Genomic DNA, 22,416 nt, shown 5'->3' on the forward strand with positions numbered 1-22,416 from the left:
GATTTGATTTGATTAACTCCTCATTTTTCCCCTTCTAATTTATTGTCAAAGATGTGCTTGTGACAAATGTTGATCTATTTAAATCTTGACTTAGTGGGTGGAGCCTACCTAAACAACAAAAGACCACATGCTAGATTGACAGTCCTGGTGACTGAAGTCCTTTGATTATCTCTAGAAACTTTTCTTCGTCTGAGCAGATGGGGAAGGATTCTAGATGAGCTATATTGGTGCAGGACTGTCAATCTGACATGGCTTGGGTCAAGAGAAAGGTGATAAAACCAGTCAGGCCACAGAGCTAATGAAAGCATCAGTACTTTTGCAAACTCTGTTTCAGTCTTGGTATGAGACTATAAAGCTGAACAATTATTTCAAACTGTTTTTATTCCTCTCTTTTTACTTATCTCTCTTTGAATTCTGAAATTTAAACAAGACTTTGCAGATTCCCACTGTAAGCTACATGGGCTTGTATAATTGGGAACACTCTGATCTATCTCAAAACCGAGTCAGTCTACATCTTGGAAAAACTTCCTCATCTCCTCTCTCCCTCTCCCTGCTGAAGCATGCTCAGTACAGCCTTAGGGCTGCTAACAGTAAATAGGTATTCTCACACTGGCCACAGCAGTTGTCATTGTAACAAAAATACGTAAAGCATTATGTTCCTTCCCCTTTAAATAATTAGTAATAATGAACATAAAACATTAACATAGCAACAACAATATAGACCGTCCTAACTAATTGATTGGGTACACTACCGCAAACGTCAGGCAAATGCCAGGGATTTTTTTTCCATCTCTAGCATAATTGCCTTATGTTTGGGTTTCCCTGATACCTCTTCCACACGGTTCCCCAAGAATTCAGTGTGACTCCAGTATTGTCACTTCGGTTCAACACTCAGGTTCTGTTATTTAGCATATAGCAAAGCTACTCTGAGTGGATCAGACACAAATGTTGGGGAGTGCCTGTAGGTTGTATCTCACATCTAACAGTACACAGCAAACCCTCTTCCTTTATATACATTTGCAGATGATATTGCATTTGCTATGCATTGCATCCTGTGTTTTGGGATTGGCTCAGTTGCTTTGTAGGAACCAATCCCTGTACAGCATACTCCGTCCACAAATTGTCCATGCACAACTTACTCCTTATTTCATTGTGTGGTTCTTGGGATATTTTCTAATTGTTATCTTGACCACTAATCCACTTATCTCCCTAACCCTGTCTCCCAAGAAATGAGGCCCCACCCATGTCCAATTACTCATATCAAGCCAAGCCTACATCCTACTACTTCAAGTCCAGTCTAGTTCTAGGTTTGGGAGATTTTCTGGAACTCAGGAAACACCTGCGATCCTTGGTCAGTAGCAGGTGCAGAAGGACTTTCTGATAATAGAACCATCTGTGCAGATGTAATGTCCAAATCTGCTGAAGTGGTTGGTATGGGGTCTTCAGCAATCTTCCTATTTTTGGAATTAGCATTTGGTAATTAGGGCCTCTGCAATACGTGATACCTCAATATCCAAATGAGAATTGTCTACAGGTAACTCCTAGCAATACTACAATAAAACATGACTGTGATATACAAGGTTCCCTCTAAGCCGTGTGTCAGGACAGCTCCCAGCTGCTTAATCAGCCCTGCCCAGCCATAGGGTTAGGGCCCCACACATGGAGCTGTAGTCTGAGAAATTCTCACACCACCTCTGGGTCCCTCTGAGAGGCAATGCTTCCCCACTCACAAACAGAATCTGAGTGTAGAAAAGAAACTTGTAATAAAAGGAGGGAAGTAGCTTGGCATTAATTTGGGAAAACACCACAAACAGGGCTCATAAATGTGCACCATGAGTAAAAATCCCGCCCCAAGTAGGCTGGGCAGTGTATTTTCCTCTCAGGTCCTTAAGACCAGCAATCCCAAAGTCCCCTTCACATGCCCAATCCTTCTCTGTACCCCACTCACAGTTGCTGCCCTTGGGCAATGCAGATCCAAAGTTTAGAGGTGCATCCACAGAGTTCATCTCCTTTCTTGGGGCAGAGGGGGCCAATATGTTTCTTATTCATTCTGCTGGGGACTCACCAGCCTGGGATGGTGAGGAGTGTGAATAGGTGTGGGGAGGACACAGCTCAACACTCCCACCCTAAAAATAGTTTCAGTGCCACTGATCTTAGAGCCTCTAATAGTAAATAATTATTCTCATATTGGCTGCCCAGTGAATAAGTATAACAAAAATGCACCTGTCAATCCAAGATCTGGATCTTATAAGAAGCGTATTTCATCTTAATGTAAGATTCTTAGACTCTGAACAGAAGTGTGGTCCAGGACTGAAACAACAGGCAGAGCTTGCAGACATGTGCTCATATTTGCTGCTGGTCCCCCCTTTCATGGGCACTGAATATGAAGGGAGCATAGTAGAGTAGAAAACTTAGTCTAATAGTTCTATTTAGTGGGACTACTCACATGACTAAGGACTCTACAATCTAGTGTGAAAGTAAGTGCAATCAGTTTTTAAAATAATAGAAGTAAAAGCATAGCAAGACTTTGCCTACTTGAAAAAAGCTTGAAAAAATAAACTTGTTTTTCTTTTTAATACCTTTAATACGTTCAGGTGACCTTGAAGCCAGAACAGGTGGTTCTGCCACTGGTAGATGAAAACCTTCAGGACAGTACTACCAGAGGGGTTGTATTCCAACATCCAGAGATAGTAGCTGACATTGAACTGGTGATGCAAGATATCCATTCAGGACCTATTTACTGGAAACTTCCAGAGCAGTTTGAAGGACGAAAGGTAAAGATAAGATTTCTTTAAATTCTGATAAAAACTGATGTTTTACAAAAGCTTCTAATTCTTGTATTGACAAAATCACTGGAAGATTTTTGCAACGAATAAACATTTTTCTTGTTCCAATTTATTCTGGCAAAAGTTTTAGAAAAATAATAGGAAATTCTATTAGTTGTCATCAAAACTTGGAATCCTATAACATCAATACCATCTTGAAGAAGATATTTATTCATGCAAATATATAAGAAATATGCTACTATGAAATTTTTTTGGCCATCACAGGAATTGATAGCTAGCATCATTAGATAGATATGAGGAATTCCTTCTCTATGAGAAATACCTTCTCTTTGGGCCTTATCCATCTCTGTGGCTCTATTATGTGTTGTACTATTGAAGGCCCCTTATTGGATTTGTGGGAATATTAATATTCCCACAGAGCCAAACAAAGAGGGACATAACATTTGTTTCACTTTCTGCAGAAATAGATTATCTTAATATATATCTGTGCACAATCCTGTATCTCTGTATGTTTCAAGTAGCACAGACCTCTGTGTTCTCTCTCTCTCTTACACACACACACACACACACACACACACACACACACACACTGATGTTTCTATACATGTATTCGTAATACTTACATGCACAGAGATATATTTGTAGCTAATTGTAACTCGTGTCTCTGTATGCTTTATTTTGCTTTTTTAGCTGACTGCTTATGGAGGGAAACTGAAATATGCTATCTACTTTGAAGCACGCGAGGAGACAGGTTTTGCCACCTATAATCCCCAGGTCATTATCAGAGGTGGGCCTCCAAAACATACAAGGATTATAATCCGGCATATGGCTGCCCCTTTGATTGGCCAGCTGACGAGGCATGAGATAGAGATGACGGAGGTAACATTTTAATCTGTTGTGTTTCAGAATATTAATCTTTGGTTCTGTTGATACAAATAGTTGACTGGATTTTGTGTTACCATTTTCTTCAGCATGAATGGAGATACCATGGTGATGGTCCAAGAACCAGTAGTTCTGTGACACATGAGGACTTCATGGATGTGCTATACAACATTCATTACATTCTTATTAAGGCTTCCCATGGCAGCATCATGAGACAAAGCAGGTAACAATTTTATGCAATAGCTTGAAATACTTCAGCTATCCCAGCTAATCCACTTGAGACTTCAAACTGAATTTTTAAATCATGAAACAAGCTATAAGCACAAAAGCAGCAGGTTGTACAAAAAGAAAACTAGAGAAATGGGAGAAAGGAATTATACTCAAAGGAAAACCATAATTGTTGTAGCCAAAAGAGACCTGTATTCTCAGTATCTCAAAGCCAATAAAAAACCCAAAAATATATTTTGTAAACAGATGTGAATACTATGCAGATATTGTGCTTTCATATAAATACGGATTGTAGCCTATGAAATATTTGTCTCTTGACAATCAGTGATGAATAAACAATTGGTGATGTAAATAGTACCCTCTTAAAATGACACATAACCCAATATAGCAGAAGCAGATAAAAATTCAATAAGGTACTAGTATGGTGGTAGCACTAAAAAGTTGTAGTGTAACAATGTTTGTGTACCAGAGAAATTGAAAACTAGTAGCAATGCCCTAAAAGTGAAACAAGCAGCTGATGGTTATTTATTATTAATTTATTTAAGTAATTTTAAAGAAACTAACTATCCATTTTCCAAAACTTGGTTGTCCCCTGCAGCTGCAGTTGCCACAGTTCTTTAAAAAGTCATGGGGTATGTGGCTAAGAACTATAGACTTTGATTCTGGAGAGCAGTTAAAACACAGACTTAAGTCCAACCCTATTCAGAATAGCCCTTAAGTACATGCTTACCTTTGAACATGTGCTTAAGTCCAGTGATGTAAAGTTAAGCATGTGCTTTAATCATGTCCTGAATGCTTTCCTGAATTGGACTCCAAAGCTATGTCTAGACTACAATGATTTATCAGAAAAAGGTATGCAAAAAACCTTTTTCCGATAGTTTTTTCAGAAGAGGCTTTTCCGAAATTTGGCCAGTCTACACTGGGCTAAATTTTGGAAAACCCATCTCTTTCAGAAGAGCCCATCTTCCTCATGGAATGAGGAAGACAAGACTTCTGAAAGAGTGTGTCTGCTTTCCTCAAAAAAAGCAGAAGAGCAGACGTGTTCCTTGGTCACAGCAGAGTTTTTTCTGTAATACCTCTGGTATCCCTGAAAAACCCCATCGTGTAGACTTAGCCTAACTCTTAACAAGCAAAAGCTTCTCTTCTCGTCCAGTTGCCATTAGAAATAAAATATGGGGGATGAGTTATAGAAAAAATTATTATAATGGAGTGTTGTCATTTTTTTCAACGTGAACAATGAGGAATTAATAGCTTTTAAATTTTCTATGAATATTCTTTCAACACAAAAGTTTAAAAAAAGCAGAGGTGCAGATGATAGTCTGTAGAAAAATACCATCAATGACAATTCGAACCAATGGCAGACTTAAGTATAAAATAGCTTAATTCCAATGTTAGCCTTTTATTAGCGATATAATTTATAATTTGTTTTGCAAAAGCTATGCTATTACAGAGAGTGATTTAGAGGCTTCTGCTAAAAATCCAAAAGCAAACATTTTTCTCCTACTGTGTTCATTATGTTGTTCTCCTTTTTCTCATTCACCACTCAAAATTGAAACATTTATTTCATAGATTCAAATTAGATTTTGTTTTGCTTTTCAGGTATTTCGTTCCTGATAATAAATTAGTTTGGACTGGAACTATGCTTTCACTTTCACTGTTAAATCTTAGGTGATAATAAGATAGCAGTGGTTATACTTAGGGATGCTAATGGTTAACCAGTAAGCCTCGCTTTTAATGGTTGAGGCTTGCCAGTTATGGTTAACCGGTGGGAGCTGGAGCAGCCTCCCACACACCTTAGGTAGGGGGGCTGCTCTAGCCCAATAGCCCCCTGCAAGTGGGGGCGGAGGGGATGTTTCAACCTGGCCAGGGAAGCCCCCTACCTTCCCAGTTTAATCGGTTAACTCATTAAACTTATCATGTAACCAGTTACCTAATTAAAAGGGTTTTTACATGCCTATTGCACTGGTTCCCCTTAGACATGCTTCAGGAAGCAACTGGACCTAACCTAACTTAAGTAACTCTTTTCCCTGGACAACAAGTAGCTTTGTGGTCCCAAAGTAATTGTAATGTTAATTCAGCTCTGTAACAGTTTGTGCTGTACACAGAGCATTGCCTTTAATTTATGATTACGGTGCAGTGTGGGTTTTAGTATGGACCATGTATAGTCATGCCAGTGATCTAGGATTTGTACTTGCATTGCTAATTTATGCTGAACCCATCCCTGCAAGTATGGCTATTTTTGCTATTTTTGCTATTCTCACATCATACCATAGTTTGCAGTGCAGGTTTGCCCTATATTTTAAAGATGATGGGGAAGCAGATTCCACTCCATTGTTTTTATATTAAGTGTACAAGGAATTCCATACAAAACAATATTTTTGGCCCTATTTATTTTGAAATCCTTTTTTTCTTATTCTACTTCTCTATTCTAGGTGACCCTCCTTCTGAAGTAGGAAAAAGGTATATATGCTGCTGTCATTTGGAACATTGCATTGACTTAAGATAGTAGAGGTGAACTCCGGATCCCATTGAAGTCAATTGCAAAACTCACATTGGTTTGAATGGGTCAGGATTTCGCTCTAGATTTGCTAATGGTCTTCCTAATGTTGGCACCTATATACCAAGATGACAATTGCAGTAGACGTGCCTAGACAAACAGATAATTGTAAGGGGGGGGGGGGCAAGTCTGTGAGTTGGGTGGTTTGGGAGTATGAACAGGAGCTAATTATTTCCATACGTTTCTTTGTACTAACGCCTACACACAGATACTTAATAAAATAAATTCTGGCTGGATTAGCTTCTTTGTTTTGATTTAACTCTTATAATAAGTATTCATATTCAGTGATAGAAGAGAAGGAAATTTCATCTCCTTGCTTGGATTTGAATTATATTTGGAAGCTTTAAAATTTACATGGCTTGCCCTATATTTTTTACTTATTTGAAGAGCAAATGTTTTCACAGTTTAGTATTCATTTAAACAAAAAAAAAATGAAATCCATAAAATATATCCTTTCAGCAAAGCAACAGTTTTTCAATCTCCTGGGATAAAATAATGCTTTAGAAATGACTTTTGCTGTCTATGTCCATGCTCCATTTCATGCCCTTAAGAATAATTTTGTCTGTTCAATGTATGTGGGGGGAGGATGGGCAGGAGATAAGGGTATAAGAAATTTACATAATAAAGAGAACATTTGGGAAAGGAAAGAGTCAGCAGTACCAACATGAAACATCTTTCCTGACAATAACCAACTTCTGTATGTTTCTTTGTTTTAACATTTGGCATATTTGTCCTTCATATTCTGAAGGGGGAAATGAATTCTGCCTAATATCTTAAAAACTGCTGCTAAAAGGCAACTATCTGTCCAATATCTTTGAAGTCTATTCTACAGCTTGTTATCTTGCTTTAGATACTGGGGATATATTTTAGTTTTTAAAAAGCTTCATTAGAAGCATGTTTAGTGAATACAGTTGTTGCACCTTTGTGAATTGTGAACTCGATCCAGGTTTATTATGTGACATCAATTTTTTAATGATCTATTCAAATAAAGAATCAGATACGGGTTTTCTCAGCATTTTCCTGCAAATAAAAGAGAGGAAATGGAAGATGAGTAGAAGAATTAGTTAAACTGCAGGGTAGAAATGGAAAATGAGATTGAAAGAATGTTGGCTTTGAAGTTTCCTTCATACGTAAGGCAAAAATAGAGCAATTTTTGTCTCATGTCTTTGAGGCCAACAGAGTTCGAGGACAGCCAAATGTTTTTCTCCTATACTGGCTGACTCTGAACTTGCATTGAAATGGTGCTTTATGGAGTCAATAAGCTCTGTTTACCTGTTTCTTTTTTCCAGAATTTCTGAGATCTCAATGGAAGTTGCTGAAGAAAGCAATGTGTTTGGAATGAGTCCTCATGTTCACTTGATTGAGAAATGTGACTGCCCACCAGGTTATTCTGGCTTGTCATGTGAGGTACAATGTCGGGTTAACCTCTGTTACATGTCTTTACTCTGTATTTATCTTTCAGCTGTACTAGTATGAGGAGAGTTTCAAACAATAACCATGCTTAACAAAGCCACATGCTCTCTCTTAATTTAGTCCTTCTGTTCCTTCCCCCCCATGTCCTCAATCTTCAAAGCACAAGTACTTACTTAACTTTAAGCAGATAAGTAATCCTACTGAAGTCATTGGAATTGTTCCTGTGCTTAAACTTAAGCACATTCAGTTTTGCTGGATCAAAGTCTCTGCACCTGCATTGTGTGAGCAGTGAGAGCCAATGAAACCTGCTGAAAGTGATGACATGCATACAGTAGTACCTCAAAGATCTGAACACCAGATTTATGGACTTACTGGTCAACTGGATACCATGTGGAACCAGAAGAAATCAATCAGGCATCAGGGGAGACAAAAAACTCCAGCATATACTGTACTGCCAAGGGCTCAGGGCTTCAGGTGATTGAGGTTTTGTCTTTGAGTCTAGCGCTCCCATAGGGCAAAACCGTAGCACTCCCCTGAGCCGTGATGCCTCAAGCGTCAGAAGCTCCATCACTTCCCTCCCACCTAGAGCCAAGATACCTTGTCTTTGTGGCTGCAGCTGCTACCACCCCCCGCTTCTGCCCCCTCCCCCCCCCCCCACCAGGTCTGAAGTCTGTAAGGTCTTGTTCAAAGTTACAGTACATTTCAACATTACGAACAACCTACATTTTTGGGGTGCCCATACTGCTGAGCAATATTTAAGTTTTTATGATATCACTCTTCTCTAGAGGCTAGCCTACAAATATCAGTTTATCATATTCATATACAGTGATAAAAGAGAAGGAAATTTCATCTCTGTGCTTGGATTTGAAATTATATTTGGAAGCTTTAAAATGTACATGGCTTGCCCTGTATTTTTTACTTGTTTGAAGAGCGTGGCTATTGTTTAAAATGCTCAGATACTGTCATTGGCTTGGTATATCCTTAGCCAGTTCCCTGCAGTGAATTTGAAGTTAGATACTTGGCAAAGCAGCCATGAGTTAAGAGACTATCACACATTCTTATTTATCTCTGGATGAACACAGCCCAAAATTGTGAAAATAAATTCATTTGACCTGCATTCACATCCCTTTTGTGTGTATTGCACAAATATTCTATCAAATGTATTTACAGGGAGGAATGTTCCCCCAAATCATCCACAGATTTTTGAGTGGATATTACAAAATCTTTCCCTGTAGTGAATTTTTATTTTATACGTGTGCAGAATCATGTTGAAAAATTATCCTAAGTGATGCGTCCATCCAGTCTGGGAATAGAAACAACAGGTAACCTCTGGGTCCAATAAAATCATCTTGAATTTTAAATATTAAATTTTTACTATGAGTCATGAACAAGCTATATACTAACAAATATGCACAGTAGTAATTTGGTAAATTTCACCTAATTTTTAGTTAATGATTTCTCCACAAAGAAAAAGATTTCTTCCTTTTTTATCAAATGAGTTTTTATAATATCCTGAAAACCTTCATTGAACAATTTTATTAATGTTTCAAAGTCAGACACCCAAAAGTAGAGCAGTGTAGGGATGAAAGTTGCATTTCATAAAAGATTTTGAATTTTGGAAATTGGGCTTTTGTTGTGATGCCCAAAATCAAAACAAAAGAAAATAAACTGCATCAAAATAAAACCTTTTCATTTCAGCCTGACTCAAAATTCTTTCATCTTTTCAATTTGCTGTAAATTTTGTTTTTAGTTTGAATCAAATCCAAACTTGCTTTCAATTTTTCAATTTACAAGCAAACTAAAAAATCCATGATTTACTCAGTTCTTATATGTGTCAATATTGTTAGAACTTTATCATAATACACACTTATGGCGGGGGGAGAGGTACGGTTGAAGTTATAATGTTGCCATTTCCTGCTTAACTGTGGAATCTTAATACTCTCTCAACATATATTTTAATGGAATATTCTATAAAGGATTAAACCCCCATATTCCTGTAGGAAAAGAGAAAGATCTGATACCCAGTGGCTTTCTAGTATGTGCCCATAGATTGTAAAGCTTGTGAAGTCATCTGGAATAACTTCTACTGCTTGATATAGTCAATATCCCAAAACTGTAGTTCTTAAGAACTATGCATGTAGTGTTTTTACCTCAGAGGATGTCTAGACTGCATCCCTCTGCATCGTTTTACAAGGCATAAGGGATCTATCAGAAAAGGCTTTATTTAGCAAAAGATCAGCCTCTAGATTGCTGCTTTTCTCCGACAAAGCTCCGCGCCAAAAAAAAAGCAGCGGCCATTTTTATGCTAATGAAGTGCGGGATATTTAAATCCCCGATTCATTAGCAATTTCAACCTGACTAATCTGCATCCCTCTGCCGGCAGCAGGTGCAGTCAAGACATCCCTCAGATATTTCAGAGGTGACATTGGTCACCTCTAAAACTTTGTATTCAAGTGCATGTCCAAAATATAAGGATCAGAGTTCTTTCCTGATAAGCACTGCTGGTATCTTTCAAAAATAGCTCTGGAAAATGCATTCAACATGCTCATAATTTACTTGATATTATACCCATATTCTGGATCATTTTGTAATTTTAAAATCAGTACAGATGAGAAGAATGTCAATATCATATTAAACAAATGAGTTGGAGTTTCCATTTAGCTTAAGATGTACCAAAAATTGCGCATATATATATATATTCTCCCAATCTTAGGGGCTCTCAGCACTTGCAAAGATCCCACTGTACCAGTTTATTTTAGACAAGGACATTTTTGAGGGAGGAAATGAAGAATCCCTAGTAAGGAATAAATTACTCCCATTTGAGATTATTCCACTAAATTAGAATTCCTCACAAGCCATGCTAAAGGCAGATAGACTGTTTCTGTGCTTCACTGATTTTAACAGTCTAAGCCAAAATAAAAGTGAGTTGAAATTACTTACTTCTGACTCTGAAGAAAATAATTGTGTTTCTGCTTTATCTCTTACTTAGATTCTTAATGGGTCACCAGTGATTATAAATTTAACATACTGCTACAGGCTATTGTATGAGCGTAGTCAAGCACATGTCAATTAACTCTCCACTCAAATATTCCACTTTTGAAAGTGCAAAGTGTCTACCAATAAATACAAGGTGGAACAGAGTGTTTAGCATATGTAACAATACATGTTTCAAAGGATCTTTTAAGGTGAAGTGGTCAATTTAATTACCCCTCCCTCCAGTCTTAGGGAGGAAAGGTCAGGAGAGGAGAAGCCACTGGAAGAGGTTGTTATGGGGCAATAAATTGTTGTAATAAGCCATAACTCCAGCGTTTCCATCCTGTCCATGATTTTTAGTATCTCACAGAGTTATGAGTTTGAGCTCCCAGGCTTGCCTTTTAAAAGTGTTGAGTAGGCTACCTTTGAAGATGAGTGATATCTAGGCATTTTGGGGATCTCTTGCTTATGGCCAGAAATATCACTGTCTCTCAGTTCCAAGCAGCATGATAGAGGACCTTTTTATTCCCTTCTCCCAGAGTTCAAACTATAATGAAATGGGAGTTTGTGTACCTCCCTTCTTCATGGGTGTGAGGGGTGTAATCCACAAAGTCTTATGTCACTAATGTTCCATGAAGATTCTTGTTATGTCTACAAACCTTTTTGTGCAGGAGAGTGCACCTCTTGTGGCAAATTAGTATTTCATACTTAATAATGGTTTTCTCCTGACTGGGAGTTTCCAGCTTCATAGCTAACACTTATAGTTACAAAGCAAACACTTAAATATTACCTTATAACATGGCATAAAGATGTTATAAGTGAGATTAATACATGCAGAAACTCACAAGCATTCCTTAAAGTCCAAACTCTAAATACATTTCTCTACATCTAACATTTATTTTAACAATAACTAATGCCTGGTAAGCTAGACTGGTTTTCAGCTACACATTTGCCAGTCTTTAATGAGACTTAGAGGCCTTGACATGAACTGACACTTGATGTGCTAGCTTAACAAATACCCCATGTGAGTTCTAATGTGAGGTGATGGGTGATAACTAGGAGTATGCAAACAATGGGGTTGGGGTTTATTTTCTGTACTGAAGCAGTTTCTCTTGGAATATTTGGATGGTTCCTTCCATAATGAGATCTACTTCTCTAATGGTGTGCCTTTGTTTGATGAAGCCTGTTTCAAGTGTGTTTAGATGCATATCCTGCTTACCCCACACACACTCAGAAGAAAGGCTCCCTGGCCCTGTTTCCCTTTCACAACTGTAATCTTGGAGGAGAGGGGGGAAGGCTTCAGGTGCTGCTCTCGCCCCCAGCACAATCCCATTGGCCAGTTTCAGACCAGAAACTGGCCAATGGGAGTTGCCTGTTTGAATAACAGGCAGCCATGAAGCACTACACTCGCCTCCCCTCCTGCTCAGTTATTCACACAAGCACATGGCCAAGTAGGCAGGCTGGCTGGTAAATCTCTTGGCCAGAGCTTGCCTTTGGCACACGGCCCCTCCTTTCCCCAATCCTCTGCCTCCCCGCTCCTGCCCCCCTCCTGCACCCAGACCCACTCCCAAATCTGGTGCCCTACTCTCCTGGCCCCTGGCTGCACACTGGGGCTCTTGTACATTTCAAAGGAGGAATGCGGAAGTGCCTATTGACTAGTTGAGTATTTGATGGAAATTCCATCGACTAATTGACTGGTAAATTAACCGAAATTTAATGCCCTTAATTGAGTGGTGCACTTCTCCAGAAATGTTTCCTCATGATGGGCCATGGAGGGGTTGGTATTCTGGGAAGCTATCCCAGGTACCAGGGCTATTCCCATAGTTTAGACAAAGTGTTTGGTTGTTAAATATAAAGTTGTTCTGGGTGAGGATGAAATGGGTGTGAATGAAAGGTCTCTCCAACTGTAGTATGAAAAGGCTGGAGTCAGGAATTTTTCAGTTGTGTTTCAAATTTTTGTTGGTTCTGGTATTTATTACATAGATGAAGGCATGTCAACTTGTAAAAGGTGGTGGTGATGAAGATGAGCTTGCTGAACTCCCACTATCCATCCACTCTGTGTTTGCCTCTCTTTTATTTTAGGCATGTTCTCCCGGATTTTATAGACTGCCTCCTGTATCAACTGTCAGGAGTCTTGGACCAACCCTAGGCATTTGCGCTGCATGTCAATGTCATGGACATAGTAATGTGTGTGATCCTGAAACCTCTATATGTCAGGTATAAATCCCAGATTCTTCTTATCCCAGTGCACTGTTTTTTTCTACTTAATGTAAAATTAATCTGCTGTGTGCCAAAATTGAAAATATGAAGGACATATTTTAATCTCTTGCCTTAAAGAGGGGACACTGAAAAAGTTGCTGGACCAAAACCATGAATCTCTGTCTGCCTTCAAAGATTTTCCAGAATGACCTTGAGTTAAGGATTCTAATTCTGTAGTGTATATTTTCTCCTCCAAACTACTGCTTGGTGAAGCAGAAAACGTCTTGAAGAAGGGTGCTCCTCTCTTGTCAGGGGATAGAAGAGAACTTGAGAAATGGAGATAACAGGAGCAGGGGAGAAGATCCTCAGGAAAAAGCAGCTATGGACAGGAGTAAGAAGTGTGTGGCTGTTGTTTAGAGTCCCTGAGTTGGAATCCAGAGTGGTGAGCAGGCCTGGATTTCCTTGCCAGCCCTAGGTAATGGAGTATGTATTGCAAGCAGAGGATAGATCTTATTTGGGAGCCTGAACAAATGGCCTAATTTACGATGCTAAAGACCAGGGCTGAAGACCTTGGGGAGGTCAAATATACTACTGGACTTTTTAATACCACTGAAGGGGTTCATCTGAATTTTGTGACGGGGCCAGAAGGCCAAGCCACAACCCAATAGCCTGCGGAAGGTGCCAAGGGTGAGAAAAGGACTGTGATACTGCACTCCGCTTCTTGGAGGCACTCAAAGGTGATTGCCCCATTATGCGTGTAAGCCTATGCCCAACGTGCAACTCACTGTTTGTTTCACAATAAACGATAATATTCCACCTCTATGTAAACCCATATGTAACACAGCATGTCTTCTGGGAGAGACTGAAAGAAGGCAATTCCAGAAACAATCACATCAGAGACAGTCAGCAATTAAATACTTGTCAATGCAAAAATCCCTTGTATCTAAAAATGTTTGACTCCTTTAGGCCAGGAACAAAACACAGACTGTTCTCTTTTCTTTCTCCCTCCCTCCTCTCAGAACTGCAGGCACAACACAGCTGGTGAACATTGTGAGAGGTGCGCGGTCGGCTTCTACGGGAACGTCCAAGGATCTCCAGAGGACTGCCATCCTTGTGCTTGTCCTCTAACCATTGCCACCAATAAGTAAGCCTGTAGTGTTAGATTGCCTCTTCTAGCCACTCAGTGCTCTCGGTCAGCTGAACACAGGATAAGTGCATGCTAAAATGTGTCCAATCCACTTCCACTAATTGATCTTGCTAAGAGTCAGGGATTGCTCCCTTGCTAATTAGTGATGAATAAATTAATAATGGGTGGAAAAGCAGTGCTCCAGAGCTAATGAATATGTGTTACAAAAGGTTTCTCATAAGTGAAGCTAAAGCAGAGCTCAAGTACAATGTAGCCACAAGGGAGCTGTAAATAGTCTTTTGCTCATGTATTGTGTTAGTATAAATGTATTACAGCCTTTTCGCTTTCTACTGGGCAATTTATTGATTCCTTATTTAATGTTACATGGGTTTTAGGCAATTTGTGAAAGATAGAATAGTTTAAAAGCAATATAGTTATTGCAGTATCCATTTTATTGGTTGCCTTATGATAATGAACCTTCCTACCTCCCTCTCTCTCCTTCTTCCCCACAAATGATACTTGAGCTTTGTTTTTTATTGTAATGAGAAGCCATAGGTACCATTAGGAGTTATTCTTTAACGCTTTTGAAAGACTGTGGGACATGCAGTTTTCTTCAAAGCCATGTTCTATGCCATTAGGATAGGCTAATAGGTCAGTATTCTTCCCCTTTGAGAAGTCATCTTCTGTCTTCATTGTTTTATAATTTTGAAGGTGGTTTTGGGAGGGGGGCAGGGTTGGTGGAAAAAGTTCCGATTTCCATCCTCATCACTCAAGATTTCCATGACCTTTCATGTGAGGCAAAGAGCCTTAAGAAAATAAGCACTGAATCTAGATCAACCAAACCAGTTACTTAAGGATGATTCAAGGTGTTCCCTTTTCCTTAGGAAATTGTTGTGCAACCTCCATAACTACCAACTCTTATCAGTATAGACAGTGAAAAACTTGAATGAGACTTAAATCTGCCTTCTTCATAGCAGTGTACAGCGCTTTAACCTCTGGGACATGGTCCTCCTTTCCTAATTAAAAAGAAAAGATGTTCTTGTGCTTATTAGTTTACCTTAGATTTGATAATTGCCAGCCTGACGATATTCATTTGACTTGCTTATTGCAAGCTCTTTAAGACAATATTAGAGGTGAAAAAACTCAGATTAAACCATTGTATTGCAAGAGTAATAATAAAATGACAGACACCTTTGTGCCATACACACGAGCTGGTAATTGGATGACACGGAGTGATAAAATAACATTTTTTCATTAATATAATTCAATTTTTTTATTTTTGAAGTTTTACAAGAACCCAGCTAAGTTTATAAGGCTTTTAAGTTTTTAAAGATGTTGTTATATTTTTGCACAATCAGCATTCAACTACAAATATGATGAACTGAAAAACTGGAGTTGCTTATGGGTATGTGGATCTATTTTCATGGAGATGAAAATGTGTTGGATAATGAGTCTGTGAGTAGTAGATCAATTTGTTTATATTTTATACAAAGGAGTAATTTTTACTACTCATTCAAGCACTATTGATTTAATGCATTATAAGGATGCTGACTGCAGTAGACCAAATGGGTATTCTGTGACACCACACCCTCAGTGCTTTTTTAGCATTAATCTGGTTTGACACTCCAGGCACAAACAGTTGGATACATTTTGTAGCATTGTACTATTTTGATGCTTCACTGTGTTTCTCCATTTAAAAAAAAACTGAGTATAGAATCCCAACTTACTAATATTCCACTTCTTTCATGGATGTGCACTACAGTCACCAATTTACCATATAAATATGGCATAGTGAACAGAACTCATTATCTTCTGTGTCTAAAATACATGCATTCACTGCTTGAGCTAAAAGAAATTATTCTTTCATTAGGGTAGCATTAGGGCAAGAATGTGAGATCATTGCAAATGATCTTGCCAGTCTTTAATTATCTCTTCTTAGTCAAAGCTCAGAACCAGTATTCCATCCTCATGCTCCCTGGCCTGCTAGCCATCTTCAATATCATCAACATCATATCCTCCCTTGGCTTCCTGTTATGCTATCCCATCCTTTTTTTGATCTCACTTGTCCGAACACTCCTTTAAAGAAGGAGCATCCTCTTTATCTTGCCCATCAACATTCAGTTGTAGTTCCACAGGGCTCTGTCCTTGGTCTCCTTCTCTTCTTCCTCTATATTACCTCTGGGTAATCTTATACACAACAAACAAATCAGCTGTCCCCTATGCTGTGACTTACTGATTCACTGCCCTACTCTAGACCTGTGTCCTACTATCTAAATTGAAGTTTCAGCCTCTCTCTCCAGCATCTCCTTTTGGATGTCTAGTTGCCAGTTCAAACTCAGTGTGGCTAAAACAGAGCTCTTATTTACCCCTCCTCTCCTAAGTCTTTCTCACAGCACCACGATTCTGCCTGCCTCTTAGAACCATAACCATGGTATCAATTCCCCATGTACACATATCCTAAGATAATGGCTTTTCCTGTCCAACCACACAACTAAAACTCTTGCTCATCTGTTGTCTTGATTATTGTGATGTCCTTTTCTCTGGTTTTGACAAATGCAGTTTTGTCCTGCTCATAGCCATTCCAAATGTTCCTGCAAAGATAGTTTTCCTAATCCGTTCACTTGGACCATATAATCTCTCTGTTTGCACTGGCTACTTATCTCTGTCACATCAAACATAATTTTCTCATCTTCACTGTCAAGATCAAAGTTCCCTCTAAGCTATGTGGCTGAGTGGCCGCACAGTTATGTTCTGAGCCCTGCGCAAGCAGGGAAATCAGTTGATTGGCAGAGACGGGGCCTCTGTAAACAGCAGTTAATACTCCCTGCTGGGAATGAGTGGCTGGGAGGAAGGAAGGAGTAATTAATTGGCTTGGTGGAAAGTCCCGTCTGCTGGAGGAGACAGAGAGAAAAAGAGGAAGGCAGAGACAGAAACCCAGCAGACTCTTCAAACCTCCTGGGCTGGGAAGAGGGAGGTAAAGGGCTGACTGCATGGGATAGGTGGGGGAAAGAGGGAGTGATTGAGTGCTAGCATCTGTGCAGTGAGGTGGAGGCATGGGGCAGTTTGCAGTATCCGACTCACTGCAGTCCTCTCTGTTAGGCTGGTTTGGAGGGAGGGGGGAGAAAGCCTGGTGTGTGAGTGGGGGGGGTGTGAATGTGTGTGGGAGGAGGACATTTGTATGATTACATTTCAAACAAAGTTTGCATAGAGGTGTTAATGGCTTAAGATAAGAAAGAAAAGATTATTTTAACAGTTTCAGAGGGGTAGCCCTGTGAGTCTGTATCTGTAAAAATATTGAAAAACAGTGAATAGTCCTAAAGACTATTAGTTGTTTTTTAATTTTTTTAACAGAATTTTTGGAGCGTTGCAGATATCTTAACGATTTTTTAAAATCCTGTGTTACTAATTAATACATGGAAAATTGTGTTGCATTAAGGCCAGACCTTTGCTATCTGGTAGAGTTCCGGCTTTTATGAGTTAGAAGTAGCAAATACTAGGTGTAATGCTAGTTATTTTGTAGGATGAAACCTTATTTGCAAGCTCTTTGAAACATGCAATGTCCACACACCCTGAAACCATGTGTTAATTTGTTCTGGGGCTTCTACTCTTCCTCTAACAGAAGAAGGCTAATTCCCTACCTTTGTAGTTTCTAAGTGTACCTCACAACAACTAGTCACAGGTGTTTTTTTAAATATATTTTATTCCACACATATGGACTACTTAAAATACATGTATATATGTATTTGTGTAGACACACCCACACAGTATGTGTTTTGTTGTATTGGTGGTATACATCGACACACTACCTCAATATTGGTGGTGCACATAAGAAATTCAACCCAGCCAAAAGAAAATTCAACCTAGCCAAGGAGAGAAACTTTTAGAGGGAACACTGCTCAAGACCCCACATGGCCTATCCACATACTACTTACCATCTCACAGCTATTATGATGTCAATTCCTACCTTCAAAACCCTCCTTCAAACTCTCATTTGCCTTGATTCCTGTAAAAAAAATTGACAGTAGTTAGGCTGCTGGTTTGTGAGATCACTGTCTGTCACACTGACCAATACTGTCTCATTGTTTCCTTGAATTCCCATCTGTTTTCATTCTTCTATTGTTCCCTTGTCTTACATTTACACTGTTTTCACATTGGTAGACTGTCTTTTTGTTTTGTCTTTGTACAGAATCTAGCACAGTGGTATGCTGGCCCACAATTAGAAATTCTAGGCCCTCTGATGATGGTGGTGGTAATAATAATAATAAATAATAATAACAATAATAATAATAAATAAGTGTTTAAGTAGGTCTGATTCTATCCATTGGAAGGCAGAGGTATCCATACACATCAGCAGATGCTACATTACAAAACAAAGACCAGAGAACTTGAAAATCAGCAAAATATGGCTAGGGTGGGAACATTTACTGATGCTTGGCTAATTTTCCCCTTTACTTTTTATCCTCTGATACCATTCACATCACAGCTAGGGACTTACAGAATAATTGTTTTCACTGATGAGTATCTTTCCACTAAGGCTATGTCTAGACTGCAGGCTTCTTTCGAAAGAGGCTCTTTCGAAAGCATCTTTCGAAAGAGCCTCTTTCGAAAGATCGCGTCTAGACTGCAGGCGGATCTTTTGAAAGAGAAATCCGCTTTTTCGAAAGAGAGCACCCAGCGAGTCTGGATGCTCTCTTTCGAAGACGGCCTCTTTACATTGAAGAACGCCTTCTTTCGAAAGAGGAACTTTCGAAAGAAGGCGTTCTTCCTCGTAAATTGAGGTTTACCGCCATCGAAAGAAAAGCCGCGTTCTTTCGAAATAATTTCGAAAGAACGCGGCTTGAGTCTGGACGCAGCGGAAGTTTTTTCGGGAAAAGGCTACTTTTCCCGAAAAAACCCCTGAGTCTGGACACGGCCTAAGTGTACATAGGTGGGTGAGAAAATCCTGACATTAACATTGAAGAGTAGACTCTGTTACTGGCCCTGTACAGCTGCTAAGAGTGAGATGACAAACTAATGGAGTACAGTAGAAATGTATTTATTCTTTTTCCCTCCTATGTCAGCTTTAGCCCTTCTTGTGTTGCGGAAGGTCTCACTGATTACCGGTGTACCACTTGCCCACCTGGATATGAAGGCCAGTACTGTGAAAGGTATGGTAATTGTGTGGGTCAAGAGTGAGAGAATTGGAAAAGGGATAATGTAGAAAAAGGCATGATCCCTTTCAGTCGATGTCAGTAAATAATACAAAATCCTCTAAATATGCTTCCTTTGATAAGTTATTTCCTCTTGTATATATGATTTAAAATCTGGATTTATCAGGTAGTTCACCAATTCCTACTATAAATTGACAGTGGATAAATTCAATAATGGCAAAATTATATTGGCTTAGACTTTTTTACGCCATATTACTTTACATCGTATCCCTAAGATCTAAAGAATACAGTACATTTATCTAAAATTAAGTACTTCATATATTCATTACTCAATGTCATCCTAAAATTCACTTGTTTGCTATTAGTGGAGCCTTCTTAAGCTTGACTACAAGGGAGAAAAGAGACAGAAGTTGTTCCAGCTATCAGAACAAAGAGTTGAATAACATAGTATGAATAAGATGACCACAGTTAGTAGATTATTAGGACAAATTTCACTTTTAAACACAATAGCCAGGCAGTATCTTCAGTAGCATTTGGAGGTCTCTTGATAATAAGCAGATCATGGGGAATTTGTTAAGTCAGTCTGTTGTAGAGTTTTACTTTTGTCCACCCCTGCAGCCCTGAATAAAACCTTGACTACAGGATTGTGCCTATAATCACTTGGTCTGATGGTATGCACATTTCTCCCTTACCCGATATATATGTAGTCATAAAGTGCCAAAAAAGAGACTTATCTTGCCAGCTGCAGACAAGGTAAATATAATGTGCTATCATTCTTGATAGGCCAAATCTGTGTTGATATTTTTAATGTCTAGATGTTCCCCTGGCTACACCGGTGATCCAAGAACTCCAGGACGGTCCTGCAAGGAATGTGAGTGTGATCCATATGGCTCACTGCCTATCCCCTGTGACTCAGTCACTGGACAATGTACTTGCAAACCTGGATCCACAGGGTGGACTTGTGCAGGCTGCGAGCACCGGCATGTGCGTGATGGCATGGAGTGCATTTGTACGTATACTAATATTACTTTTTGGGGTTTCGTGGTGGTCTTGTTGCATCTAAAGAACTGAATCTTGCTATGGTGCCAGTCAGTTCTGTAGCTGGTTCTTTCTGAAAACATATACCCTACTTCTCATTTCCCTGACATTCTGCCCTCCCATTTTCACAAGCCTCAAGTTGCTGGAAAAATCTTCAGTGTAGTTTAATACTATCGTTGAAAATCAGCAAGGCTCTGAAGGACTTCTTTTAGTCAGTTTCGAAGTTTGCAGTTTTGCCAAAGGTTGGGGCTTCTACTGTGACAGATTAAAGATCTGAGTTTATTGAATATTTTAGTATTCTCCTAAATATTTAATCAGCAGCTCCACTGTTTTTTGCCATGAATCATACATAAACTCTGAGAAGTATTCATTGAAGCTTATAGGATGCGTTGGACATTCTGGTTCACAACCTCCTGTTGAAATCCAGCTGAGAAGCAATCACGGTACAATCTGTTCAGGAACAAAGAAAGTATTTTGTTTAAAAGATAAAATGAATATCAATCCATCCTGAACACTGTTGAGTTAAATTTTACAAAACACATGCCATTTGCCCTTCACTTCAGTTTTATTGGTTCAAACTGTCTTCACTTCTATTATTTTTTGGAATTTGGTTTCCATGAAATTGGATATTATGTTTGTTCTGAACCCACAGTTTCATTTTTCTATGATAATTCCTTGTGTATTATCAAAAGCACATAAAAATCAGGTTGAGGAACCTATTCTTAGACACTTAGTCAATCCTGCATTGAAATAAGGCATTTTCTTCTTCAAAAATATGAATAGGAACTAATTTAATTGTGATCTTTTTTTCCCCGCCAGGCCTTCACATCATTGTTCCATTTAAAGCAGAATACAGATAGGGATCCAATAAGCTCCCAATATATAATATTTTTATTCTATGCATACTTGAATATATTGGCAGGGCACAATGAATTGGTTTTAATGTTTTATCTGAATTTTATCTTGTTATTGAATTTTAATGGAAGCTTTTTCATTTTGCTATTTTCTTTTCATGTAAGGCACATATAATACCAAAGCAGACAGGCACCATAAAATTAAGATTTATTTTCATATTGGATAAATTCCTGAAGTACAGGCAGTCCCCGGGTTACGTACAAGATAGGGACTGTAGGTTTGTTCTTAAGTTGAATCTGTATGTAAGTCGGAACTGGCGTCCAGGTTCAGCCGCTGCTGAAACTTACCGCCAGTTCTGACTTACATACACAATCAACTTAAGAACCCCAAGCGTCCCCAAGTCAGCTGCTGCTGAAACTGATCAGCAGCTGATTCCAGGAAGCCTGGGGCAGAGCAACTCTGCCTCAGGCTTCCTGTAGTCAGCGCTGGTCAGTTTCAGCAGAAGCTGACTTGGGGACGCCTGGGGCAGAGCAGCTGGGGTGCTGCTGGGTTGCTCCAGTAGCGCCGCTCCTCGGCACTACTGGAGCAACCCAGCAGCACCCCATCTGCTCTGCCCCAGGTGTCCTGATTCAGCCGCTGCTGAAACTGACCAGCAGCGGCTGAATCAGGACCAGAGCAGCTGGGGTGCTGCTGGGTTGCACCAGTAGCGCCCAGAGCGGCGCTGCGGGACCAACCGGCAGCACCCCAGCTGCTCTGCCACAGGCGTCCGGAGAAAAGCCTAGTCTGCTGGGGGGGGGGGCGTACTAGCTGCGCCCCCCCCCACCCCAGCAGACCAGGAAGACTCGGGCGGCGGACCGAGATGCACCGCGGTCCCGCCGCCTGAGTCCTCCGTGGCTTTGCTCCCCGTCTCCCTGGTCTGCTGGAGACCAGCAGACCAGGGAGACGGGGAGCGCCTCTGAGGACGCCGGCAGCGGAGCAGCCCAGGAGCGCCTGGGGTGCCCCGCTGCCCGAGCCCCCCCCTCGGCTTTGCAAAGCCTCGGGGAAGCCGGCAGCGGAGCAGTCCAGGCGCGCCTGGGGTGCCTCGCTGCCCGAGCCCCCCCCCCCCCCCCCGCGGCTTTGCAAAGCGCGGGGAAGCTGGCGGGGCAGTCCAGGCGCACCTGGGGTGCCTCGCTGCCTGAGCCCCCCCGCGGCTCCCAAGCTGCGGGGGGG

The 22,416-nt window shown here is 40.1% G+C and overlaps 1 protein-coding gene across 5 annotated transcripts in view; it reads left to right on the forward strand.

Moving 5' to 3' along the window:
* Window positions 1–22,416, forward strand: part of LAMA2 (laminin subunit alpha 2) — a 503,865-nt gene that overhangs the window by 352,046 nt on the left and 129,403 nt on the right. For 4 of the 5 annotated variants that reach the window (XM_075924139.2, XM_075924140.2, XM_075924142.2 and 1 more), the window contains 8 exons: window positions 2,595–2,774; window positions 3,477–3,665; window positions 3,758–3,891; window positions 7,743–7,860; window positions 12,922–13,056; window positions 14,058–14,182; window positions 19,225–19,311; window positions 20,130–20,323. In XM_075924139.2, the coding sequence (XP_075780254.2) occupies window positions 2,595–2,774; window positions 3,477–3,665; window positions 3,758–3,891; window positions 7,743–7,860; window positions 12,922–13,056; window positions 14,058–14,182; window positions 19,225–19,311; window positions 20,130–20,323 (1,162 nt within the window). The remainder of the gene's footprint in view (window positions 1–2,594; window positions 2,775–3,476; window positions 3,666–3,757; window positions 3,892–7,742; window positions 7,861–12,921; window positions 13,057–14,057; window positions 14,183–19,224; window positions 19,312–20,129; window positions 20,324–22,416) is intronic. The other variant, XM_075924141.2, reaches the window with a different exon arrangement.

The sequence above is a fragment of the Pelodiscus sinensis genome, chromosome 3 (genome assembly GCF_052426305.1).
Source record: "Pelodiscus sinensis isolate ZL-2025 chromosome 3, ASM5242630v1, whole genome shotgun sequence".
Lineage (NCBI taxonomy): Eukaryota > Metazoa > Chordata > Testudines > Trionychidae > Pelodiscus > Pelodiscus sinensis.